Raw genomic sequence first — 25861 nt, forward strand, 5'->3', positions numbered from 1 at the left:
GCTGTCATCTTCACAGGACAGCCACTTTTGGGAAGAAAAGCAACAGTGCTGAACTTTCTCTATTTATAGACAATTTTGTCTAACAGTGAACTGATGAACGCAAAGCTAGTATTCTGTTGCATGAATGACAAAAGGTGAATTGCAGCCTTTTTATTGTGAAAACAACAACAAAGCACCCAAAGTACATACTGTGCTTTTAATAACATTGTAAACGTGCTAAAATGGATTGCACACAAGCTAAAATGCTAATAAGCTCCAACCACGAGACCCTTAAACAAGAAGGCGACAGACAACATATTTACAAGAGGAAGTAGTAGTTCAAAAGTTTACATCATCACCAGGCCTCGTCGTGCACACATTAAGTTGGACTTCTTTGCTTTGCGCTCTTCTGCGAGTTTGACATGTCTCTCCTCCCTGGAAGCACCAAAAGACATAATTAGCAACGCATGTTACAGTGTTGTCAACCAAGTGTAGTGTGAAAAGGCCTTAATTGGGGGCGGGGGGGGTTCATAAACATGCACCAGTTGAACTTTGAAGGGTCATGAGGGACTAGCTAAGCACACTTTCCTTTTTCACTGTAACATTGATTCAGGCCAAATCATCCATTTAATAATGTCAGATAGGCTACTAATACATTTTGAAGAGATTTGCAGTCAATAATTTCATGAAAACAATTATTAAGGGGATATTCCTGGCCTAGGTGGAAGGAAAAACATTTAACAGTTTACACACACCTTGTCTGCACTTGGTGCTGTTTGTAGTTTTTCTGACGAGAGTCAGCAACCAAAGACTTGCTGGTGGCGCTGTCGCCGCCGAACGGCTTTATCTTGCCTACGAGCGCAAACGGACACAGTAAGATGTCATTAAGACAGTGGTGTCATGACTCGAAGGCAGACATTTTGTTACCCGTGTGAGGCTTGTAGGTGAGTGGCCGGGACAGGCTGGCCTTCAGGTCGAAAGCTGACTTCTTCTGCGTCCCTGGAGTGACGCTCGTGTTGCCAGTGAACACAAATGATGCTGGGGGGGGGGGGGGGGGGGGGGGGGATAAGAGACACAAAGTCTTTGTTATCATGTCCACCTTCCAAATTAATTCATCCAACTCTGAGAGGGATCAACATCAGTTTTCTGGACATGTTTCGATTAAGAGCAAGCAACGTAAAACAACAAGTCATATGTAACGGTCAAGCAGAACAATGGAGCCGTACCCGGGCATTTGAAATGAAGTTGGTACTTCAAACCTAATGTTATGATTTAGTTTATGTGTAGACTGTATTTGTTTCCATTGAGTTGCATTGTGTATTTTTTTTTAGTGAGCACTTGGTAAATTTAAAATTCTTGGATGCATTTTTTTATCATCCTCTATCATTATTAAAACATAAATAAAACTTACAAATATTACAAAACCTGTTTCCTTTGCAAAAAGGTTTTACCGATTCACAACAGTTTGTGTGCGGGGAAAAAAAATACAAAATCAACGATTTGCATTTTTTATCTAACTGTAAACAACTTAAGAAAATTAATTACTATATTTTTTTAATGTACTATTATTTATATGTCCTTTTCATAGTTCAAAATCAGTTTTAAGTTTTACTGACATACAAACACAGACCTACAACAGTTTGTTTTTGGAGAACAGAATATAATTACTTTTGTTTTAAATTGACAAATATTTTGCTGCTTTTCTTTGGCAAAAAAAAGTCAGTTTAGTGATCCAAAATAATAATAAAAAAAGCCAAAACCCATTAAAATTATTATTTCAAACAAACAGGACCTTTCGCCCGAAGTGAGCTGGGATTGGCTCCAGCGCCCTGTGACCCTGAATCGGACAAGCGGCGTAGAGAATGGATGGATTTAAAAAACCAGGAGACAAGCCAAAAACAATTATTGGATGTATACATGCAAAACTAACTCTTGGCAAATCTTGGTCAGCATTGTTTTTCAGTATTATGTGCAATTTATTTCAATGTTTCATTTTCCAAAGTAGCGACAAAAGGTTCGTGGACACATCTGCGCTACATTGATGTTGAAATGTTAAGGAGTTGTGCGTGCATGCAGTTGTACCGACCTGAAGGTTTGGTGACAGACGAAGCTGTGGATTTCCTCTCTCTCGCCGTCTGCTGCTTGGGCGTGCTGGCGGCCAAGGCGAGCGACATGCGTGCCGGCGTCTTCACCAGCGAGCTCGCCTCTGAGAACCTGCGTGGAAACAAGAAATGTTATGGAGGATGTGGAAAAGGATCTGGTAGGGCTAGGCGATTAATAGATTTGATCTATTTTTCATGTTTTTGTTGTTGTTGTTTTTTTAAACAAAAGCACAACCAGTGGTGCCAAATAAGTTATTCTTCTAACCCCTATCGCAAATATTTCCAAAACGTGAGGGAGCAATTCCGAGGCAATGGTGCTGAACATCGCCAAAGTCATGGTGTGCATTTGTACTTTGCACAAGCAGTGAATTATCCACATTGGAAACGTTTGGCCCGAGGTATACCCTTCGAAGCCAAAAATATCTTGCCGTGGTCACCCCGCCTCGCCAGTAGAACGTTCCATGACAAACGATTGTGAGAAAGCTGGACAGGGTGGAGGAGATTTGCCTCCGGGAAAAAATAATGTCCAAAGTCATTGCCCTTTATGCAACGCAGTTTGAAGTGTATGTGTGTGTGTTTTTTTAATTTTTTTAAATACAATCTGTACTCAGATCATGTAAAAACTATGCTCTAGACTCACCTGACGTTAATCCTTCTTGTGGAAAGGACAAAGGGCTGCAACACTGCATCTTTCTGTTTCTTGACCATCTTGTTTTGGGAATCTGGTTTGCCCTCAGCCGGCGGATTCTTGGTCCTGTAGGGCGCGGGGCTGAACAGGGACACACCACTGGCCTTCGCTGCCTGTGGCATGCCACAGCACGAGACGTCACTTTCGCCACAGTCGGTCGGCATATTGTCAGCAACAAAACGACGCCTGCGTGCGTGTGTGTGTGTGTACCTTGAGCTCTTGGACGGGTTCCATATTCATCTTCTTCTTCCTCTGCACATAGTCATCGATGGATTCCATCTTGTTGAAATGGGCCTCGTGGAGTTTTTGGAAGTCTGTGCGAGAAAAGGAAGGGACAATAATGTTCGAGCGTTCTCTTACGATTAAGTGCTGAGAAAAAAAGGAGCACCTACTGGGAGTGGCTGGCTTCAGGGCTGCCCTCTTCACCTGGTGCCTCTTGTAACGAGGGATCTTAGCAGCTTTGGCCACACGAGGAACATTAACTGCAGAAGACCATTGAAAAAATTAACAGAATTGTTTTATTTTTTTTGGCAGGGGGTTATTACTTGATGAAATATCTATAAGATAATAAATTCTAAAATCATGATCATGACAGGCCGCAATCAATAACATTCATGTTATAGAGCATATAATTTGATTACTCAATTTTCTACTCCACTTTCACGCTACCACTAAAATATTTAATATCATTCAAAAATAACTATAACACGCCTCCACACATCTGTAGTTGTGTAAAAAAATCCCTCTCAGGCACCATTGATGGTCATGCAGCTTTTTCCCTGTCAGAGGTCACCGCAGCAAGGCACACGCAGGATTTTTTCGGCAAAGTCTTTACGTCAAATTCTCTTCCTGACACAACCCACCCATTTTTTTCCGGGCTTTAGACCGGCAGTGACTGGGTATCGCTGCGATGACATACTGTACATCACGATAGGACTAATGAATATAAACATTGGTGACCTGCGTCATCCTTGGCATCATTCTGAACTCGACTGCTCGTGCTTGAAGACTCGACCAGAGGCTGGTGCTCTCCCTCCCGTTCAATCTTGGATGGAGAAGACAATCGTCTCTGCTTTAAGACATGGCCCAGTGGGACTACTTCACTGCCCCTCTGTGAAGGTAGAACATTCAGTGTTGTGTTCACGGACCTGGCTTAGGGGCGTGACGTGAATAGCCTACCTCATCATCCAATTTGGCATTAGGATCACAGGCTCTTTTCTTTTCGTTGTTCGTTTTGCCTCGACGTGTGTTCACAAACACCGAGGAGCTGCAAACCACCACCTTGGACTCGTCTGCCTTCACCTCAGCAGTGACATTGGCCTCCATCTCTTCTACCTGATTAACATGAAATTATTATTATTATTTTTCTTTTAAAATATTACTTTCGACATTCGACGTCATTCACAAGTTTACCTTGTCTTCCTCGGTCTCCTTTTGTTGTTCAAAATGCTTCTTAACGGCTTTTAGCAACTTGTCGGCCTATTTGCACACGTACATAGCAGTTAGACGAGTACTTTTGAACAACAACAAAAATAATAATAATAATAATAGTACAGTGAGTTTGTAGTGGCTACGTTAGCGCCAAAGAAAAATCGTTCCCCTTACCTTCATATTAGCCTTCAGACCCAGCTGCTTCGCTAGGCCGCGTAGCTCCGCATATTTCATCGAATCCAAATCCATGGCTAAGAATTATTATTATTATTTTTTTTTTTAAGTGAGGAAAACCAGGAATAAAGGAGGCGAGGCACAGTGCTTTCGCCAAACAACAGCACCGAACGGTTACACGACTCAGATTCAAAACAGAGTCACGGGGCGCACGATTGGCTGATGGGGCGAGAGGGAATCGCTCTTGTCCAATCGCAGGCGTGGACATTCGACACCCTTAAGCCAATCGGAGAACAGTTGCATTAGCTCCCAGACTTCCACTTAATTTTTTTTTTAGCCTCATGTCGTCCCTAACTGACATGAAAACATATCTGCCGTGCTGCTTCTTTTTCTGCGCAAAAAAAAAAAACAAAAACATTTGGAATGCTCATCTTCTGGAAAGATGTATCCCGATTTGTTATTGATAATATTGACTGACTTCACTCGCCATTGGAAAAGTGTAATTTGGTTTCCTCAATAATGATATGTTCGTTGAGGTGGAAGAAACGCGTGATTTTAGCATTTTTAACGATGTAAATGTTATCTTAAACATAACATATAACATAACCACACATTTCATTTGTATTACGCTTGTCTCCCCCCCCCCCCAAAAAAAAAATGCAAGAAAAGGTACCATGATACTTCCGGTTCGGTCGCCTAGCAACCAGCATAACTATGGGCAAGCTCGTGTCTGCGCCCTGCACTGCGAAAACCAAGTGAAACCGCATTTGAGTTTAAACGATAACTGCCACCTTGCACAGTAGAAACAAAGTAGAAATAATCCAGTCAACAAAAAACACATCTTGCAAAAAAGTCACATCTTGCACGAGCACAATGCTTATGATTAATGCAACAACTTATCTCACCAGTTATTACTGATGAACAACTTCCACAATAGAAAAAAAAACGATCAGAAATAATCCACAGAGTAAAAAACAAAACAAAAAGTTTTTGCACATGCAATGAACATTCCATATAAAACATCTCTTTTGTGAAATAAAAAAAATAGACCAAGATTAATCATTTCAAAACTTTTGCCACCTTTGTAAGCTATTTGCATGTACAACTTGATTGAAAAATTGTAATGAAATATTTTTGAGGGGGAAGTAAAAACAAGCAACTGAGATAGTGCAGTTGCAAAAGTGTGAACACCCTATTATAACTGGGGTTATAACGCCAGCTCTGCTCAGAATGAACACATTCAAACTTATGTTCAATGGGAGTCAGCACACACCTGTCAACATTGAAAGTGCCGCTGATTAATCCCAAATAAAGTTTAGATGTTCTGGTAGGCTTTCCCTGACATTTTTCATCAGTACAGTTCACCAAAGTCCACTAAAAAAATGCCTATATAGTGATTAGGGAGTGCAAGGGAAAGGCAACTACATCCGTAAGGAATCATTCACTCCTTCTCATTCAGTCGGGAAGTGTCAGACTTTCTGCATGCCCAAATCTTCAGTGATAATCTTCCAGACGTTGTCCCTGTTCATGCCCAGCTCATTTGCGATCAACCGCACTGTCAACCTACGATCGCCACGCAGCATCTGTCTGACGCGCTCGATGTTGGCCTCAGTCCTGCTCGTCGAAGGCCTTCCGCTCCTGGGGTCGTCTTCCACGTCCTCGCGTCCCTCTTTGAACCTCTTGCACCACTCGAAAACACGCGAGCGCGACATGGTTTCATCTCCGTACACTTGCTGCAGCAATCCCAGTGCTTCGGACGGACTTTTCCCCAACCGGACCAGAAACTTCAGGTTAGTTCGTTGCTCTGTGCTCACTGCTTGACGACCTGACAGGAAGGATACAAAATTACTCAAGCATATATATTTTTTTCATCTAATGCAAAAAATCTAACTAAATCCGTTATATAGCCACTAATAATTTCACTAATTTTTTTTATTCGTGTATCACTCCTCTATCCAATGGTATTTTGATATATTTTTGTAACACACCTACTGCTTCATCCTTGTCCCTCTGCATTTGGCTGCTCTTGTCTGAAGCCATGCAAACCACCTCCTTGGATTCGTCTGCCTTCACCTCAGCGGTGCCATCAGCCTTCGTCTCTTCTACCTAGATAACATAATAAAAAATATATAATAATAAATAAGACCCCCCAATGTACTTTTTGTTTTGACGAATCTGCAGAGGCGAGTCACGTCCGATGACCCAAAGTTTACCTTATCTTCCTCAGTACTCCTTTGTTGGTCAAAATGCTTTTTAATGGCTTCCAACAATCTGTCAGCCTATTTGCACACATATATAGCAATTAGACGAGTATTTTTGAACAAAAAATATAGTAAGTTGGCAGCGTTTGGCGAAATGTTTGCTCGTAAGATATGTCGTCCGTCTTACCTTCATATTAGCCTTTAGACCCAGATGTTTTGCTAGACCACGTAGCTCCCCATATTTCATAGAATCCAAATCCATCTTTAATACGCTTAAAAACTGGGAGAAATTAGCTTCTTTTTCTATGCTCCCCCCCCTCCCTTTTCTTCTTATTTGATGAGAATGACGTTTGGCAACCAGCGTTCACATGCATTACCGCCACCTACCGGACTGGAGAATGTGGCTCACTCGCTCGACAAAATGGAACTCAGCTCCCAAGAAGATTATCAACAATAAAAGCACGTTTAATTTCTGTTGGATAGTTTGTGCAGATTTTAACCATTAATGATTCACTATACGAAAACCTATCATATACTTTACAAATGCTGTTAGCCCACCACGCACCACAAATGTGTGTTTGTGTGCCTGTTGTTCCTCCTTTTAGTACCACAGCACCGCTTTTAGATTAGCCTTTTTCTGCTGCTTTAGTGATTATCTCTATTTTCAGTTTTTTTTTCACCTCTCTCTTTGTGTACCATAAACATGATGCTTTTTTCTCTTTTGTTACCCACAAAGTGTCTAAATTCCCTGTAAAGTGAAAATAAAATGTCTTCTAAATTTGACACGCCAAAGAGAGGAGAGTCGTTAACAATACTGCAAAACAAAAATAACAGTTATTTCTCAATTGCTAAAACACAACATTTTTGCTATGCTGAATAAGTGTTTACCATTATGCAACCAACATATGTGCAGATTGCAAAATTTGTTTTGGTGGGTGAAAATATGTTTGCAAGTTGTGTCTAATTAGGTGGAAAGTGCCTAAGGTGCTACCAAAAGGGCGACCAATTCAATAAGTGGATAAAGGGCACTGAGCATGTGGTAACTTCAGACAATAGGGTTTTGTGTTTGAGCAATTGAGGAAATAGTGTAAGGCATCCGAGCGCAGTGATTGGCAAAACCACGTGATTTGCAACCCGGCCTTATGACGTCATCGCGCTGCGCCGCCAGGAACTGGTGCAGCTTTATCCCGGCGAAGAAGAGCTGACCGTGCGGCGGCTGCATTTGGTGCGCTCGCACGACAGTTACTTACAAGGGGGCTTTAAATACACCCCCAGAAATGTGCGCCTAGCTGTTGGAGCCGCATTATTCACGACCACGGATCTGACATTAAGCAACGAAAAAGGTGTTTACCATACCAGACGACGTGCCGAAATTCCGGGTAAGCTGTTTGGACAAAGCTAACTCGCCTAACCGTGGGGGGGGCTAACAGGTGGAAGTTCCATGCTAGCTGGCCTTAGCCGTGTTGTTGTTCTTTTGTCCTGAAAACTTCTCAAACTTGACTTTTTACAGCCGCGCATTTTGTCCAGCTACTGTCATTTTAATTAGCCCCAAGGAATAATGTGCCAGTTTTTTCATGCGAAGTATTATTGGTTGAGTGAATTCGTAGTTTGAGTTGGTGCGACTGGCTCGTTTAGGATCGTGGTTTTTTTCCCCCCTCTAAAATCGCTGCTATCGGCATACAAATATGAATAATAGCTCTCATGTGATGGATTATGGTATTAATCGTGCGCTTTTCCCCAAGAGGTGGAGGAGGCTCAGCCTGGAAGAACCGCAGCCGAGTTTCCATGTAACCAAATAGCGGCGTTGCGACATGTTACTCCGCCGCTTTAGTAAACACTGCCAGGCGCTGTGTGTTTATGGAACACACGATTATGGATGTGCAATATGTTGACAGGGTGTGTTATTGAAATCACATGAGCCATTGCAGAAGTACTGGGCCACGACGGAAATATGATCGTTTTATTTTGTGCAGCGGCCTAATAAAATGTATCTAGGTTTAGTCAAACACACACAAAACTTAAAATATACAGGCTGTTTTTTTTTTTAACCCATTTTACCTGAAATATTTCTTGTGACTTGAGTTATTTGTTCCAACTAAAATGTATTCTTAAAAAGTTTTTATACATTTCTTTCTTCGTTTATTTGTGTTAAATCCGTACTTTTCTGAAATGTTTTTTAGTTTTTTTTTCCTATCCAAAACATTTCAATGTATTCTAAAATAGTTTTTCTTTGTCATTTTTGTTCTGAAATATTTTCTTTTATTTTAATCCAACATTTTCTTAAATGTTTTTTAAATCCAAAACACTCAAGGTGGTTTCTTTTGTCCACTTTTTTCCCTGAAACTTTTATATTAAAAATGATTTTTTATAATAATTTGATAATAAATATATTATAAATATAACAGAAGCATATAGTTAATTTATAAAATGTTATATTGATTTATAAAAAGTCAAATCATGTATCAAACCTTTAGTCAAAAATCAAGTTTCAAATCTTAACTTTGATGTATTCTTGTAGCCCTTTTATAAGATTCATGGAACAGATTTGTATGTTGACAGTGTGTCTTAATGACATGTATGTCTAGAAGTATTTGGAGTTTTTAATTTTTTTTAAGCAATTTTGCCTTTGCGCCAGCACCAAATGTGACCTTGAGATACAAATGAGGTCATTTTGTTCATTGCAGGGTTGTTCCGCTTCTCCATTCAGAGAAGATGGAGGGTCTGCACCCGCACTGCCTTAAATGCATCAACCGGAGGTGCATGGTGCGGCCAGAGGCGGGCCTCTCCTGTGACCTCATCGGCTGCCCGCTGGTGTGCGGCGCCGTCTTCCACGCGTGCAAGCTCCCCGAGCACCGCCTTCTGTGTCCGTACGAGCGCCTGCCCTGCCTCAACAATGGCTTCGGCTGCCCCTTCGCCGTGGCCCGGGCCAAGATGGCGCAGCACCTGGAGACCTGCCCCGCCAGCATCGTGTGCTGCACCATGGAGTGGAACCGCTGGCCCGTCAGCTACGCCGACCACAAGTCCTACGAGAACCTGAGCCGGGACTTTGACGAAGTGGAGCAGTTGGACATGGCGTTGGCCCTGCAGGTAGGGATGCAAGATTGCAGGAATTAGGTCGACATAGATGGAAGGAATAATGCTTAATTCACGCACCAGGGAAATTCACTGCTTCAGTAGCGTCTACAACTAACAACGGTAAATAGTGAAAATCGCAAGCAATTGATGCCCACACAAAAAGTTGTGTAATGGCCTATAGATGCCACAAGATGCTGGCAAAGCACGTTTTTCTGAGACAAAACTGTGACGTGGCACCAAGATACCACCAGATGGCAGTATGGAGACATGGCCTAGGTGAGCACAAAAACAGCAAACAATTTTGTGGAGTTTTTCAGCAAATAACAGAGGATAGTTCCCCCCCCCCCAAAAAAAAAATATATGCAAATGCAGGAGTTCACTGTACAAAATGAATACAATTAAAAATGTGAAAAATATCAATCATACCGTCTATGCCAGTAATTTTTTCAAATACAGAAATAAAATAGAGGTCATAATTTCAGTGTCCTTTGAAGGTCAGGAATAAGGTCCAAGGTGATTAGTGTGAATTTTTTAAATCGGAACTGTATGGAAAATGAGGAAACCTTGCGCTAAAATGTAAAACATTTTCCACCCATTTGCAACTCTACCTGCAGGACCAACGCATGCTCCTGGAATCCCTCAAGGTCACCACCACCGTGTCCAAGGACGCCAAGGGGGACATCGACAAGATGGCCACGACTCCCGACGGCGAGGCAACCAACGGGTCGGTGGAGATGGAGGAGGAGCCATACAGCGACTTGTACCGAGCCTCGGTGGAAACGAGCCGGAGCTTGGCGGCGGCTTTGGACATCCTCGCGCACTCCAAGGGCGTTGTCGGTCTCAGCTTGGAAAACGGCGGCGCAGGGAAGAATGTGGACATGCGCGAGAGTGACTCTGACTCCGAGTGCGAGCTGGGGGCGGTGGGCGGCGTGGACGAGGAAGACTGCACTCTCGCCTGGCCGGGGGAGGACGAGGATTTTGTGGAGTTGTTTTTTGACGACAAAGAAGACTCCATCAAAGACCCGGTGGAGGAGGAAGTGCCTGAGCCCGCGTGGCCTGAGGCGCCTCAGGCGTACCCGCCCGCCGTGGTGCCGGACCCCCAAGCGGAACCGCTGGGCGCCCCCGTACCCTTTGTACTCTCGGACCAAGTAAGGAACAACTTTTTGCACCAGCTACCCACCGAGCTCAGGTACCGCTGCCTGGAGCGCAAACTCCTTCTGCGCGGCATCAGCATGTTTACGTTCAACGGCCGCCGCGCCCTGCTCTCGGACCCGTACCTCTTCCGGGCCAAGATGGAAGACAAGGCGGTGGACACGTCGGACCTGGAGGTGCCCGACGACCCCATGGGCCTGCACGGGATCGACCTGATCACGGCCGCCTTGCTCTTCTGCCTGGGCGACTCGCCGGGGGGGCGCGGCATCTCCGACAGCCGCTTTGTGGACGGCTACCACATCGACTTCGGCACGCAGACCTTTTCCTTCCCCTCCGCGATCCTGGCCACCAACACCATGGTGGGCGACATCGCGTCCGCGTCGGCGTGCGACCACGCCAACCCGCAGCTCTCCAACCCCAGCCCCTTCCACACGTTGCGCCTGGACCTGGTGCTGGAGTGCGTGGCGCGCTACCAAACCAAGCAGCGCTCCATGTTCACCTTCGTGTGCGGCCAGCTGTTCCGCCGCGACGAGTTCTCCTCGCACTTCAAGAACGTCCACGGCGACATCCACGCCGGGCTCAACGGCTGGATGGAGCAACGCTGCCCCCTGGCGTACTACGGGTGCACCTACTCGCAGAGGCGCTTCTGCCCTTCCGTGCAGGGCTTCCGCATCATCCACGACCGCCACCTGGGCTCCTTCGGCGTGCAGCCCGGCCTCCCGCTGATAAGCGGCGACCAGCCGCCGAGGAGCGCCCGCCCGCGCCCGGGCTCCAAGTGCGACCAGCTCAGCGGTCTGCCCTTCGAGGTGCTGCAGCACGTGGCCAGCTTCCTAGACAGCTTCAGCCTGTGTCAGCTGTCCAGGACGTCGCGCACCATGCGGGACGTGTGCGCCAGCCTCCTTCAGATGCGCGGCATGGTCGTCCTGCTGTGGGAGAAGAAGCGGCGGGAGGACGGCTCACCGTCGTGGCAGATCACCGACAAGGTCGGTGTTGCCTCCCTGCTGTGTTTTTCTTGGCGTGGATTTGTTTGTTTGTGCATCTCTAGTTCTAGTTCTCTGTATAGATTGACGATCGTCCCCGGCGCCATCTTGTCTTTTTTTTCCATCGTAGGTGTGGCGATTCAGCACCGCCTTCGGCACAGTGAACGAGTGGAAGTTCGCCAACATCACCAGCATGGCCGACCACCTGAAGAAGTGCAAGTTCAACACGGTGGCGCGGCGCGAGGAGGCCATCCCACTGCCCTGCATGTGCTTCACCCGGGAGCTGACCAAGGAGGGCCGCTGTTTACGGTCTGTGCTCAAGCCCGTGGCCTAACTCCGGAACGTCAACTTCTCCTTCTCTATGAAAAGCCGTTTGACAATTTTTTCCAGATCGTTGTTATCCAGCTTGCGTTCCATATCCACTACCTTCCTTCCCCCCAGAGGCGGACATTTTGCCATAGTTTCACTAAAGCTCCTGAAGCCCAAGGTCAGGTCAGCGCAAGCCCGCGGGGCTGTGCCCGCTATGATTGTGCCCGCTAGTGCACGACTAATACGTGACACTTCGCCTTCTGTCTATGATTGGGGCACAAAATGGCACCAGAGAGGGTTGTTTTATTTGTTCTGGGGGGCTTGGGGGGGTGAATTGCACTAGTAAGCACAATTGTTCTCTGCAAGTGCACCCTAGTGGTTCTACTAGTGTACTGAAATGTCTGTGTGTACTAGTACACGGACTGGGTTTCAAGGATATGGACTAAATGCTCAAACGGCTTTCCATCCTCAAGTGTTTACAGAAAAACATCCCGAACTTCACCTCTTCTCCGACAAATTAGCACATCCACAACCACGCCACTGTTGTGTAAATAAAATCTCACGCTCTGATGTTTATTTTTATAGCAAACAAAAGTCAGTACTGCGCATACGTCGTCTGTGGAGGGCGTAAGTTTCGCGGCTTTATTTCTATACAGCAACACCGACCAAACATCTGTGTTTGCAAAATATTTGACGTCGTCAAGCACTTTGACCTCTGCGACGTTACCTCCCAGCTAATAGCGCTGGCTCGCTAAGCAAAGGCGAGGGACGGCCACGATCTGCCAACTTGAATCTGAAAATGTAGCAAGTTTAAAAAAAAAACAACAACATCAAAGTGTTTTTAAATGGCAAGTGTCAGAAGAATACAAAACAACCGCCCGCAGGCACGGGACGTCGAATAATGAACCTCACTGTAGCTGTGTAGCACGCTAAAATAGTTAGCGGAATCACAACGTTTCACGTGACGTCGTTGAAGTCGGAGGGAAATGACAAAAGGTAAAGTGAGATTGATAATGTTTAAATTAAGATGGGGGAAAAACTGCAAGTTGTGGGCGGTGCAAACTAACTCTGAAAATATTTGATTTTAATTTTTTTTTTTTTTTTCAGCCAAAGTCAAATTCTGAAAAATTGTAGGTCAAAAGAAGTCTCAAATATTTGAGAAATATTTCACATGGAAAGAACGTTACATTTTTCAGATTTTTTTGGGGGGGGAAGGTGTATAAATATTAAAAACTTGGTCGGGGGAAAAAATGTCAAAGTATTTCTCTGAAAATGTTTTGAAACGTTAACATTTTTATTTCAATCAAAAAGTTTTTATTTTTAATAATTTTCATTAATTTCTGATTTTGGGTCATAAGAAATGTTTCATGTGTAAGAAAAAAAATATTCCGAAAACTATTTCAGAATTGTTTTTGGTGTAGTTTTGGAATAAAGTTCGAAATATTTCTCGGGAGAAAATATTCTGAAATAGTTTCAACATTTTTATTTTAAACCAAAGATTTTCTTTAATCCAGTAGTTTGGGGGGGAGAGGGGTATACTTTTTTTTGTGAACAAAAGTTTTAGTATCGGAAAAAACTACCCACAATATTTCATTAAAATAAGAATTTGAAATCATTTTTCTTTTCAAAAAAAGAAAAATTATTTTTGAAACAAAATAGACAAAAACAAAATTTATTTGAAACAAAATAAACTGAAATATTTGTATTTCCATCCACCCTAAAAACCTGAAACTCTCTTTGGCTTTTTTATTTCTCAAACAAAAATTCTTTTCAAGGTCGATCTTTCAATGCCAAACTTTTTCTCTTGATCCAATTCTTTCAGAAATGTATTTGGTTAAAAAAAAAAACTGAAATTCCTTCAGAATATGAAATCAAAATCTATCAGAAATATTTTTATTTTGATTAAAAAAAGTCCTGAAATAAAGTTTTCATCCAATAAAACCTTTTCCGTCATTTCTTTTTATTTGTATTTAAAAAAAATACACATACATATGTTTTTCATTTCATCCAAAGATCTGAAATTTGGCGCCTGCTAATTTTATTGTGAAATGCGCAGTTAATCTCACTTTACGTCTTATGTTACATTTAGCGGGTAGTGAAAGTGAAGCTAACGAAAGAGTGGGAAAGGCAATTTTTGCTTCTTTACTCTTAAAGTGACAACGAGGCCTCAGTGTTGAATATAAATAACGTAGCAGTGTGTTGCAGTGTTGACAATTGACATGAACAGATTTATTGTATGTTTTTAATATCGAGTTTGGTCTAGTTTATTGATTAAGGAATGTTAAAAAAAAAGACGTTTTATAGGTCAAAGTGTCAGAAAGGAGTGAGGGTTTTATTATTTTTTTTTTTTTTATACTTTTACTGGTACTCTGAAAGCTGCCTCCCTAAAATCCAGATGAGTATTTTTATTTTTGTGAATTATGAATTTGCACATTGAAGCATGTACTGTAAAATGTTTAGTCATTATTGTTATTATTAATGCATGTGGGTTCTCAACTTTTTTTTTTTTTTTTTTTTTTTTTTTTTTTTTTTGTCAGTCGCTGTCGGGCTGCATCCTCACATCTCCAAAATGACCACTTTTCAAGAAAATCAGAAAACAGCCATCTTGTTCGAGTTATCAAACACCGTTTCGTTCAAGTTGGTTTTCGACCATAATATTGCTCCCATACACCGTTGTGCACTAACATCAACACACCACCAGCCCTAAATATGCTAATAAATAAAATGGGCTAATTTAGTACGCGGTCATTGATTAAAATGGTAGGACACGGCACCAGCAGTCCGATCAAGTCTGCAACTGACGCACCGACCAGACAAAAAAGCCTTTAAAATACTTTACAAAAGCAAACGAATGTGGTTACACCACCTTCCCCAAACTCTTTTTCCAAAGCTTTTAGACGCAGTGCATAAAACGGTGAGCTGACTAAGCAGTCTAATATGCGGAAGTGAATCGGTGCGTAAACGTACCTTTGGGGACGACCAACCAGTTCCATCTGGACCGGTCGGTGCATTAGAGCGATCAATTTATAACAAAACAGGCTTACGCAAATGTATCTATCATAATTATTTTCACTCGTATTGTTTTGAAAAGCATCCCGACTTTCAATCTTGAGGCGACATAATGCCGCCCCGCTCCCGCAGAGTGTGGAAAGAGGCGGAGTTTTACAGCACTTCTCATGAGTCAAAATAACAGTATTGATCTCTGGGAGGGGGGAGAATATGAAATTGACTGTGTTTGCGCATACATGGTTTCTGCCCGACAGCGACGAGTCTATTAATAGTGTTCAGTTCTCAGGCACAGTGTGATGTTAAACTGTGTGTGTGTGTGTGTGTGTGTGTGTGTGTGTGTGTGTGTGTGTGTGTACCTCCATTTTTTGTTTTTGTTTAAATGTGTGAACCTCCATTTTGTTTTTATTTGTACTCTTTATTTTCTCACTGGTGTTCTAAACTTTTGTTTTCACTCGAGCTGTGAAGTGTGCTTTCACCACAGGATGCCATCTTTTCAAGCGTTTTAATAAAAAGAATAAAAGGGCTTTTACCCCTGGGGGCATTGTCATATTTATTTACCTCGTCATGCATAAATTATTTTGATATGTTTAATTATTTCTCTTCAATATCAAGTTATGTATAATCATCAATATTTTTGGGGAAATGTTTTCTACTTTTTTCATCATAAAAAAAAATTCCGAGGAAATTGCTGCATTTTTATGTTGAACCAAGATCTATCTGTAAAAGAATTTAAGCCTTAAATATTTTTAACATTTCACTTTTTGTAAAGGCTTTCTTTTTTTTCTTTTCCCATGAAGTATTTTTCGCCCAAAAATTATTTTAATCCCAAAAATTGTTTTTTCTTTTCCTTCAAATTTTTGTCTCATATTTTCAACGTTTGTCTTTTCATCCAATTTTTTTCGGACTTATTTTCAATGCTTTGCTTTCCATCCAAAATGTTTCAAAGCTATTTTTCTTTGTTCCCTTCCGAAATATTTCTACAATCTTTTCAATGCTTTTCTTTGGATCCGAAATGTTTTTTTGCGTTTTCAACATTCATCCCATCTCAAAATGTTCATTTTCACCCAAAAATTCGCAGCGCACTTAACATTTTTTTTGTCATCCCCCAAATGTTCTGAAATTTCTTTGCAACCATTGCTAACTTTTGCACAGTACAGGTTTTTTTTTTCTCCCCCCCCCAGTCCCGCTAGTCCACCGAGGCTCCCTGCTCAGATCTAATTTTCTTTTGTATGAATGTGAATTTGAGGCACTGCGAACGACGCAGAGTCCAGGTTCTCTTTGACTTTCGAACCTTACCTACGTCGACTTGGAGTGATGCCATTGTCGGTCGGTAATGCAGCCCACATAAACAAGTGAGGAAGTGGAACCATCGCAGTTGAAGTGCAAAAATTCCCCTGTGACTAACTGCCCTGAGCGTCACTTCAAGGACCTCTCTCATGTTTCTAATCTTACCCCTACTCTAAAACTCCAGCTAAGGCTTGAAACCCTAATTTGGAACCCTAACCTTGACTTCAAGCTCTAATTTCAAAACAACCCTATCCTTACTTTAGAACCCAAATTTGAAATCAAATTCTTATTTGAAACCCTAACACAGGCTTGAACCACTATTTTGAAAACAAACCCTTTTGTGAGACGCTAATCCTCTCTTGAAACCTAACTTTTGATTCAAACTGTAATTTGAAACCTTAAACCTAGTACAAACTCTAGCCCAGTCTTGAAACCCAATCCCTTCCTAGAAACCTGAGTTTAAGACCCCAATTTGAAAGCATTATTTGAAATCTTTGGGTTAGGGGTTAAGGTTAGCTAACTCTTACCCCTGCTTTGAAGCGCTAACCCAGACTTGAAAAGCCTACTTTGCAACCCTAACCTTGGCGACGAATGAGGCCTGGTGGGAAAATGGATTTGATCCCAATTTATTTCCCTTCGGCGGACGATCACAATGCGTGTTCCGGGTTTTGCCTTTTTTCCACTTCAGTGGCAGCAGGGGAAACAACAGCAGAAGATCTTCTTGCAAGGGTTCTCCTTCTTGTACCTGACGGCCTGGCGCACGTGGTTACCGGCGGCAACCACGTAGTCCTGGGTGTTGCGCACGTTGGCCTCGATGTCGTCCACAATGCAGCCCTGCTCCTCGGCCAGCACCGCCACCTGGAAGAAGAGGTCGCGCACGTCCCGTATGCGGCCCTCCAGCTCCCACAGCTGCCGGCGGCGGCTCTCGATCTCGCTCAGCGCCGAGCGGGCGCCGCGCGCATCCGCCGTCAGTAACCCGTCCCCGGCGAACACGTCCCACTTGCCCGTCATCATCATCTCATCGATCTGCGCCCGGCTCACCTCCCGCCCCACGATGGCCGCCTGCCGCTGGATGCGCGCCGTGCAGTTCTCTCGCTGCTCCATCTCGGCGCGGTTGTACTCCGTCATGGCCCGGCGGAAGCTCCCGGTCAGCGCGGCGTGCTGGCACCGCGCCACACGGGCCACCGCCGAGGAGTCGCCGTGCAGCCGCGCCAGCTCCTCGCTCAGCGCTCTCAGCCTCTCCAGCCGGGCGAAGATGGCCTCCCCGCGGGTCTTGATGCCGCGCCCCACGGCGTTGGCGTCCCGCTTGATGCTGCTGAAGCGCCGCACCGAGGTGAGGAAGCGACTGCTCTCCTTGCCCAGACGCGTGACATCCATGTTGAGGAGCAGCATCTCCTTCTTCATGGCTTGGACCTCCGTGCGGATTCCCCACATCGCCTCCTCCACGCTGAAAAGCGGCGCGGTAGACTCGTCCTGCTCCGAGTCCTCGCAATTGCCTGCCAGGCTGTACTCCACCGCCTCCGGGGGCCTGGCGGCGATGGCGTGGAGCTCGCTCAGTCTGTCGATCATCTTGCCCTGTGTGACAAACACAATTTATAGACGGCCTGATTATCGGCCGGGTCGATTACCATCACCGATATTCGACATTTCGATGCATATCGGCATCTGCCTTTTAAAAACTATCCATCCATCCATCCATCCATCCATTTTCTGAGCCGCTTCTCCTCACTAGGGTCGCGGGCGTGCCGGAGCCTATCCCAGCTGTCATACGGTTGTTTTCATTTAACATGAAAGACAAGACATGCTGCAGAGCCTGTTCAAAATTTAAAACAAAGCGGTTTATTGTCTTAAGACAAAAAACAAAAACAAAAGTTGAATAAACATATCGTTTGCCAATTTACACAGTAAGGTGTCTGGGTTCGTGTTATTCAAAATTTCGACACCAACATTTTCCCCATTTACCGCAAATGAATACTGGCTCCAAATATCGGTTATCAGCTTCCTTGATTTTTTCTGAAGAAACAATTTCATTGAAAATTCACACTTTGGTCATGTCCCTGGGTGTTTCACTCATTCCTCCACAAAAGGTTGAATCAAGGCAACGGGACTGCTGAAGAAGACGTTTCAACTTTAATCCAATCACCTTGGTTTCATTCAGATCCTCTGCAGGCCACTGGAAGGCCAAAAGGAAGTATACATTTATTTTTCTGTATATTTAAATTTCAACTGCGGGGGGTTTGAAATCGAAACTCAGCCCTGTTACCTAATATTCTTGCTGCTATTATATTTGTTTCTTTTTTTAAACACATTTTAGGGGGGGCTGGAATGGATTGTCATTTCCATTCATTTCAATGGGGAAAGATGATTTGTGTTTTTCCATTCCATGTGCGGTCTCAAAACTTGTATCTCAAAGCACTACTGAGGTCAGTCAGTATGTGTATTATCAGATGTAAAGTTATTATGAATTTTTTTTTTTTTTTTTTTTTTTGTTAAAGGACAAATGTCAATTTATTTTGCGTGAGTTCCAACAGGCAAAAGGCAATTCGTTGGAAATGTGTCCCAAACAGTGGATTGTGTGCTGTAATGAACATTTGTATACAGTACAAACGCACTCCATTGTGAGCAATGAGCTGAAAAGGGAAACTGACGTGTTACTTGAAGACTCCACTGGACATGTACTTCCTCACACATCACGAACAGACACCTCATTAGGTACACGAGCATTCATTTACCGATCTCGATGTGCCACTAGACCTGAAACTGTTACCTTGCAACAATAATAATAATAATAAATCCTTTCGCCTTGCCCTAGTTTGAAACCCTAATTCTGGTTTGAAACCCTGAATAGAACTTTCAACCTAGACGTATTTCAAGTTTGAGTGAATGAGAAATTCGTCGTTTTTCTTTTTTAGCAGACAAAACGATTATGATTATAAAGACAAAATGAATTGCAATGAAATTACCTTGTTCTCTTCGACAGCAACAAGTCTCCTGGTGTTGGTTTCCTCTTTTTTTTTTTTTTTTTTTTTTGGGTAGATTCCGTTATAACCCGAGCGCGTTTCAACATGTGCGCTCTAAACAAAGATGCGGAAGATGAGACGAGAGTCTATTTTTAGAACATTTTTCTTAGTGCTTTAGTTGAAAATATGCCATTGCATTACCCTGCGATGAATTAAGCAGCAAGCGGCGACGTCAACATCTTCTAACCGCACCACTGAAAATATTTTCTTTTCCAGAAAAAAAAAAAAAAAAAAACAATTTGAAAGTGTCGTCTTTTCACGGCCAGCAGGGGGAGACAAATCCTAATAGATTCACTCAATGACCATTTCATTAGGCACAGTCATTTAACACGTCGTTTATACAATAAGAATAGACGTAATGGGATTTTAAATTTGGATTAGAGTATCAAGCAAGGGATTTGATACAAGAGTAGGGTTTGAAATTAGGGTTTCAAGCCTGGTTTATAGTTTTAAACGACGGTTAGGGTTTCAGAATAGGATGCGAGCCACGGTTACGGTTTCAAACTAGCGTTTAAAGCCTTGCTAAGAATTCTAACCAAGGGATTAGGGTTTCAAATTAAGACAGAAGTCTGGGATAATGGTTTTAAACAAGCCTTGAGGTTTCAATGCCCAATTAGTTTAAAAGTAAGGTTAAAAAAAATTAATAAAGCCAGTTCCAGTTGGCAGGATTTGTGGATTCTTTGTTAGTTTGGAGAACTTGCTGAGTGAGGTTTATGGCTGCGTCATGTTTACACTGCTTGCAAATAACTCGCGGTGTTGAAGATCAGCAAGTAAATCCTGAAAGGACCTGCAGCATCCAGAGGGCCTATATTTCACTAACAGGTTCTCCATGTATTATCTTTTTTTTTTAAATGCTCAACAAAATGAAACTGGCAGTCATTTCCAAGGCTAATAACAATCTAATATCTCTCCAGAAAACAAGCCGAAAATGACTGAAATTACTATTTAGTTTTTAAGTCCAGAACTATGGAATAAGTTCCACTGGTCACAGTATTAGAGCGGTCCTTTGGGGCCATTGAAGACAAAATACTCCTTGATGTTTAGGGAAACATACGTTAAGGTAGGTTAATTGAAGGCTCTAAATTGTAAGTTTACAAAACATTAAATGACTGCCAGCCATCCCAGTTAACATGGATATTTGACTTCTAAATCCGTCAATGGCATTGAATGAGTGAATGACCAAATCATCATTGACGTTTACGAAAAATGTATGCGAAGCTTGTTAAAAGACTAAATCATCGTCGATGTGGACAAAAAAAACACAATCATCAGGTTTGCTGAGGTCACTGAGGTTTTCGCAAGCCTTGTCAAAGACTGAATCGACTTCGATCTTCATAAAAAATACAAACATTACGGTCGTTGAAGGAAAGATAAAAGACAGTTAAGAAAAGGTACGTTGCGTTCGTTTAAGGCTTTAAATTGTCTTTGATGGTCGCAAAAACAAATAATGTATTAGATCCATACAATGTTCACAAAAATACAAATATTGGTTTCATTATTAGGTTCGTTGAAGACGTTTACAAAAATTTGTCCAAGGATGTTGTCAACGCACAAACAACAAATGACTAAACAAATATTGCAAATGTGTTTATTTTCCTCTATATTAAACAATTTAACTTTAATAGACATATTTCATGAAGTAGTCACAGTAATGTATAATCTTGTGATTTAAAAAATATATATATTTAGTGCTCTTCCGTGATTACTTAAGTGCTTTTTCCATCAGCGGCTGATCTTGAAGACGTCATCGCCCACCTGCATCACGCCCGTCTTTTCCACGCTTAGCAGCTGTCCAAACAGCGGCGCCGACTTGTAGATGTGCTTCTCGTCGGGCTTGCACAGCCGGTAGCTACACAGGCCAAGACCAGACAACCATTATCCCACCCCCCCCCCAAAAAAAAAAAAAACGCTTCAAACTTGCATAACGTTGAAATTTTGTTTACTTGGACACTCTGGGAGATGGTGCAAACTGTCAAAATATGAAATACACTCACTGGACTGTTTGTTCGGTACACTCGCAAGATGTCCTATATAAGAGCTGGATATATAAAACAAAAAAAAAATGATAGTATTCCTTTACTGAATTATGTTAAATATTCTAGTTCGGGGATGTGTGGTATGGAAGGTTGTATGTGCCAAAATTAAATCTGGTCATTAAAATATTTTTTTTTGTCATTCCAATTTAAAAAGAATTGCAATTACAATTTTGATGGGGTTCAAATTAATTCAGCAGTAAAAATGTCATTACATTAACAATATTAATGAACAAAATAACTACATAGAATTAAAAATGTAATCAGAAATCAAATGGTATTACATTAAAATACAAATTAATTAAAATACAAAATAAATGTATTAAATTGTGATCTGTAATATTTAAGAATTATATTATATTGAACCTATTTATAATGATTTATTGACCCTTATTAATCGATTTAGAAAATAATTGTTGAATGGCATTTTTATTTATTGAATAGTATGTCTTATTATTTCATGTTAATTTGACATCGTTCAATTTAATTGGTTTTGTACTTTCATTGATTTAATGGAACTTTGGATTTATTTAATGACATTTGCATTTAATTAAAGGCTTTTCAATTTATAACGAGTCTTATTTTATGACGCTGCAGTGCATTGAAATTATTGAAAGTATTTAATAATTTTACTAAAGCTATTAAATCATTATTATTATTATTATCATCTTGTTTAATCACTGAAGGGCATCTTTATTTAACAGGATGATCATTTTTGTACAAATTAATAAATCACAATGAAATGAAAGGACATTTTAATATTACAATATGAATGTAAATTGTGTCAACTAATTCATTCAATTCAATTGCGAAATGTTTAACAATTATATATCAAACATTTAATCATCATTTATTTCATGACCTTTGAATAATGTCATGACGTTTGTACTTGATGACATTCCTACTTATTTAAATGATGATTATTCATTTATTTGTTGAACGGCATTTAGCGGAAAAACCTCACGAAATGCAACAGGGTTTAAAGTCGCCCATGAAGGAGGCGGTGGGAGGGCTCAGAGATCTAATTGGTTGCAACGGCAGCACACCAAGAGCTGTTCCTAAATACGCGTGGCAAAGTAGAGCGGTCAAAATATTCGAAACGGCTCCGACTGCAAACTGCAACGGTTGCGTACCTCTTAAGTGTTTCAAGAGGCTCTTTCCTGTTGATGATTCCAGTTTCGGGGTCCACCGTGGTGAAAACGCACCTGACGAGAGGACAAAGTTTGCAGACTTTAATAAAAATTACACGAGTTCCTCACCCAAAGGAAAACGACGTTACCTCCCGCATGACATCACTCGCCGCAGACGTACGCTGCCAATCTGAATCTCTTCCCATGAATCCTGCGCGCGGAGAAAAAAAGCAGGTTGCCGCTTGAGTCCGGAGTATAATTAGCCCTCCGCCTCCGTAGCGCATGGTGACTTTTTCCTATTCCGGACAGAAGGAGGCTCGTCGTACTTCGTCATACGCCTCGCAGTCGCCGATGACGATGTTGGGCCGGAATCGCTCCACAGTCAAGTCCTTGTCCAGCTTGCCGCTCAGGTGCTTGACGGACGCCTCGGACAGCAGCATGACCGGACCGCAGTCGGGATACACCACCTCCTGGAGCACAAAAAGACATGAGTTCATTGAAGAGTTCGAATTGTGTCGTGGATTTTCGCAAAAAATAGATATATATATTTTCACACATCAGGTTTGCCTTCGATCTTTCCTGTATTTAATGTTTGCGAAAGAGCAGAGGCTTGGTTTGGTAAAGACGACGTCCATTAAACACCATTAATCGTCCTTCATGGTTACGAAAAAACAAGACTTAAAATTGTCTGATATTTACAAAAATACATGTTTTATGTACATTGAAGATCCCAAACAGTCTATGAAATAATCCATATACTGTACATTTGGTTAGTTGAAGACAAAAGTCTTAGATGTTTCTGAAAAAAAGTTTCACTTTCACAATTGTCTTCAATGTTTACAAAAACAAAGTATGTTAGGTTCATTCAAAGACTATAAATCGTCATTGACGTTTGCGAAAAATGCAAATTGTCAACCAAAACACAAAGATAAGGTTATTAACACATTCACTGCCATTGACGGCTTTAGAAGTCAAATATCCATGTTAACCGGGAAGGCTGGCAGTGAATGAGTTAAGACTAAGGAAATCTACTAAAAGGTCTTTGATGTATATGAAAATATGGGGTTGGGTTTTTAAAAGACTCACAAAATAATCTCTAGTTTACAAAAATGCGCAAGTTAGGTCTGTTAAAAGCTCACTATTGCCTTTGGCTAATCTGTCTCCGATGTTTTATAAACATTTAGTGAAAGACTGGCCTTTGATGTTTACAAAAAGGTTCATTGAAGACTTAATTGCACACGATGTTTTTACAAAAAAAAGTTTGGTTTGTCAAAGACGCAAACATATCTTTGATGTGTACGAAAACACGTATTCACTGTAATTTCTGTGAATTGACCTCGTTCGGAGAGAAGAGAGGTTCTGCGTCCACCGCCCTCCTGGCCCTCATGTGGGGTTCAAAGTGCACCAGGCGAAAGGTCTTCTCCCCCTTCAGATAGCGGACCAACCAACGGGACGCTTCGTCGCCGCAGTCCCGCCCTTGAATGTCAGCGCCAAACACTCTGCATCACAAAAAAACAACAACAACAAAGACGTTGCGTGACGCGACGCGACGGACAGACCAGGACAGGATGCCATTCAAACACGAACGGCGGACCTGCAGTCCACGACGGCGTTGTCGGGCTGCCCGATGGGGAAACGCATCTCGGTCATGTCGGGCCCGTTCAGGCACGCTTGACCTCCCTCGCACGTCAAAGACACCAGGACCAGACGAGGCTCCTGCCGACCGGTCACCATGTGGCCGTCCTCCGTCACCACCAACCAGTGACTGCAAGCGCAACGCTGTGAATCGTCTTTTAACGTTCATCTTTGGTAGCTTCATCAACAAACAGTTTGGGATGTGAACAAAAACCTTTGTTAATGACTCTAAATAGTCTTTGACAATTACAAAAACATGTACAGGTGCATCTCAATAACCCCCTGGTGTCCAATGCACACACAAATGCCCACTGAATTGAAGCATGGAATGATGATGCACAAACTCTTGAATTCTTTACATTCTATTTAATCTTGTTATGACTCAATGTTCTTATAAACTATGATACCTTAGAGTGCTATTTTTACTTATTAAGAAACATTACACTTATTTATTTATTTATTTTTTTAAGTGGAGTATGCAGTTTTCAAAATGCTAGCAAGATTTGAACGTAGCCTCACTCACTCCCCACCCCTGCCCAAAGAAACGCTTGCAGCTCACAAACGCACGTGCATGCCAAGGGTGATACATTGCTAGCATGACTTATTCGTGATGGCGTATTGCCAAACATGAAATGTTACCAGTTTGATGTTTGTTTATTTTTTTTGTTTTCGTTTGATGAAATGTACAATTAACCAAAAATATAAGAGAGGTGATCAACCTTCCTGACGACCTGGTGAGAACGGAGACGTCTGCACCGGTGACTTTCCAGGCCCGGCGATATGGAGCCGACACCACCGTTTTACCCTTAATTTGCCTCGTGAGCTGTCCAATTCTGTTTAACTTTGGTTGCAAACCGGAGTCAAATAATGCAGCCAAGAAAATAATAATAGTCCCCTTTTGCACAAAGCTACGCGGTTCCCTGTTCGCCGTGCCAAATTATCAAATTTCACTGAATCGGTCAGAAAATTAAGAAATATTAGATCTTTCTTTTCATCTATCTATGCCAATGATGTATAGTGACATACAGAACAAATACATGTTCTTCTAGTCAATGCCATAAAGTAAATAATTGACTTCTATATCCACTTTTTGTGACACTTTTGTTTGGTGGTGTGCCAGAAGATTTTAGTTGAAAGGAAAATATGTGCCTTGGCTCAATAACCGTTGGGAATCACTGCTTTACGACACACCGTGATTGACAGGCGATCAATCCAAAATGTCATTTATTATTCGTTTCTTTTTCCTGCGTTTACACTTTCATGTTTGTTTTTGTTTTTTATTGAACTCCCAAATTGAATAATCCGAACTGTTTTAGTGGTTGGACAGTCCACTCAAGCAGCTCCGAAGCCTCTGGAGGGTGAAGGTTACCGACTCACCGGTCCTGCATCTGCCCGCACTTGAGGCCCTTCGTGAGGCACTCGGCGAGCGGCACCGACACCGCCTTGCCGGACTTGAGCGGGTGGACGAGGAGCTGCGACACGACGCCCACACGCACACGCGTCTCCGGCTTCCGCCAGTATTTGTATCCGACACCAAGAGCCACCACCGCGGCGGCGGCGGCGGCTGCCCCGCCGACCAGCAGAGGTTTGAACTTGTTGTTGTGGGACAACGCTGCCTTCACGGCCTCCTTCGGCTCCATCTTGGAACTTCGGACT

General features: G+C 42.4%; 5 protein-coding genes across 7 annotated transcripts; 1 reads left to right on the forward strand and 4 right to left on the reverse strand.

Annotated features, from left to right (window-relative positions):
• Positions 1-135: 135 nt before the first annotated feature.
• LOC133413202 (nucleolar and spindle-associated protein 1-like) lies at positions 136-4715 on the reverse strand. Its single transcript, XM_061697251.1, has 11 exons — positions 4375-4715; positions 4183-4248; positions 3949-4104; positions 3730-3880; positions 3162-3251; positions 2980-3083; positions 2722-2882; positions 2066-2193; positions 907-1017; positions 735-831; positions 136-414 (listed from the first exon to the last, which is right to left on the reverse strand). Exons 1-11 carry the CDS (start codon positions 4447-4449, stop codon positions 327-329), a joined length of 1227 nt encoding a protein of 408 aa, XP_061553235.1. The 5' UTR covers positions 4450-4715; the 3' UTR covers positions 136-326.
• Positions 4716-4816: 101 nt separating this feature from the next.
• Positions 4817-6898, reverse strand: LOC133413203 (protein GVQW3-like). The gene is made up of 4 exons (XM_061697252.1): positions 6763-6898; positions 6588-6653; positions 6363-6480; positions 4817-6199 (listed from the first exon to the last, which is right to left on the reverse strand). The coding sequence occupies exons 1-4, from the start codon at positions 6835-6837 to the stop codon at positions 5844-5846; spliced, it is 615 nt and encodes a 204-aa protein (XP_061553236.1). The 5' UTR covers positions 6838-6898; the 3' UTR covers positions 4817-5843.
• An 844-nt stretch (positions 6899-7742) lies between these two features.
• Positions 7743-14581, forward strand: fbxo30a (F-box protein 30a). Of its 3 annotated transcripts, none has more exons than XM_061696283.1 (4): positions 7743-7954; positions 9260-9656; positions 10259-11785; positions 11913-14581. In XM_061696283.1, exons 2-4 carry the CDS (start codon positions 9288-9290, stop codon positions 12114-12116), a joined length of 2100 nt encoding a protein of 699 aa, XP_061552267.1. In that variant the 5' UTR covers positions 7743-7954; positions 9260-9287; the 3' UTR covers positions 12117-14581. The 3 variants fall into 3 exon arrangements, with proteins under 3 accessions (XP_061552267.1, XP_061552268.1, XP_061552269.1); XM_061696284.1 differs by having other exon boundaries at positions 9283-9656; XM_061696285.1 differs by lacking the exons at positions 7743-7954; positions 9260-9656 and adding an exon at positions 9708-9926 and having other exon boundaries at positions 10265-11785.
• On the reverse strand, positions 14407-19569 carry stx11a (syntaxin 11a). Its single transcript, XM_061696286.1, has 3 exons — positions 19549-19569; positions 19351-19461; positions 14407-17962 (listed from the first exon to the last, which is right to left on the reverse strand). Exon 3 carries the CDS (start codon positions 17954-17956, stop codon positions 17072-17074), a length of 885 nt encoding a protein of 294 aa, XP_061552270.1. The 5' UTR covers positions 17957-17962; positions 19351-19461; positions 19549-19569; the 3' UTR covers positions 14407-17071.
• A 1412-nt stretch (positions 19570-20981) lies between these two features.
• Positions 20982-25861, reverse strand: marc1 (mitochondrial amidoxime reducing component 1). The gene is made up of 7 exons (XM_061696263.1): positions 25583-25861; positions 24165-24335; positions 23907-24069; positions 22897-23040; positions 22720-22781; positions 22574-22645; positions 20982-21256 (listed from the first exon to the last, which is right to left on the reverse strand). The coding sequence occupies exons 1-7, from the start codon at positions 25843-25845 to the stop codon at positions 21130-21132; spliced, it is 1002 nt and encodes a 333-aa protein (XP_061552247.1). The 5' UTR covers positions 25846-25861; the 3' UTR covers positions 20982-21129.

Source organism: Phycodurus eques, chromosome 14, assembly GCF_024500275.1.
Source record: "Phycodurus eques isolate BA_2022a chromosome 14, UOR_Pequ_1.1, whole genome shotgun sequence".
NCBI classification, from domain to species: Eukaryota; Metazoa; Chordata; class Actinopteri; order Syngnathiformes; family Syngnathidae; genus Phycodurus; species Phycodurus eques.

What these genes read in the sequence shown, in the direction of transcription:
- marc1 (XM_061696263.1), bottom strand. Translation starts at nt 25,845, where the DNA reads ATGGAGCCGAAGGAGGCCGTGAAGGCAGCGTTGTCCCACAACAACAAG. An exon ending in TGCGGGCAGATGCAGGACCG is followed by an intron (nt 24,336 to 25,582) that starts GTGAGTCGGTAA and finishes TTGCGCTTGCAG; the next exon opens with TCACTGGTTGGTGGTGACGG. An exon ending in CCTCTTGAAACACTTAAGAG is followed by an intron (nt 21,257 to 22,573) that starts GTACGCAACCGT and finishes TGGCCTGTGTAG; the next exon opens with CTACCGGCTGTGCAAGCCCG.
- fbxo30a (XM_061696283.1), top strand. Translation starts at nt 9,288, where the DNA reads ATGGAGGGTCTGCACCCGCACTGCCTTAAATGCATCAACCGGAGGTGC. An exon ending in AGTTGGACATGGCGTTGGCC is followed by an intron (nt 9,657 to 10,258) that starts CTGCAGGTAGGG and finishes TTGCAACTCTAC; the next exon opens with CTGCAGGACCAACGCATGCT. An exon ending in CGTGGCAGATCACCGACAAG is followed by an intron (nt 11,786 to 11,912) that starts GTCGGTGTTGCC and finishes TTTCCATCGTAG; the next exon opens with GTGTGGCGATTCAGCACCGC.
- LOC133413203 (XM_061697252.1), bottom strand. Translation starts at nt 6,837, where the DNA reads ATGGATTTGGATTCTATGAAATATGGGGAGCTACGTGGTCTAGCAAAA. An exon ending in GTCTAAAGGCTAATATGAAG is followed by an intron (nt 6,654 to 6,762) that starts GTAAGACGGACG and finishes GTGTGCAAATAG; the next exon opens with GCTGACAGATTGTTGGAAGC. An exon ending in GGACAAGGATGAAGCAGTAG is followed by an intron (nt 6,200 to 6,362) that starts GTGTGTTACAAA and finishes CCTTCCTGTCAG; the next exon opens with GTCGTCAAGCAGTGAGCACA.
- LOC133413202 (XM_061697251.1), bottom strand. Translation starts at nt 4,449, where the DNA reads ATGGATTTGGATTCGATGAAATATGCGGAGCTACGCGGCCTAGCGAAG. An exon ending in CCTGAAGCCAGCCACTCCCA is followed by an intron (nt 3,084 to 3,161) that starts GTAGGTGCTCCT and finishes TTTCTCGCACAG; the next exon opens with ACTTCCAAAAACTCCACGAG. An exon ending in CACCTACAAGCCTCACACGG is followed by an intron (nt 832 to 906) that starts GTAACAAAATGT and finishes TTGCGCTCGTAG; the next exon opens with GCAAGATAAAGCCGTTCGGC.
- stx11a (XM_061696286.1), bottom strand. Translation starts at nt 17,956, where the DNA reads ATGATCGACAGACTGAGCGAGCTCCACGCCATCGCCGCCAGGCCCCCG.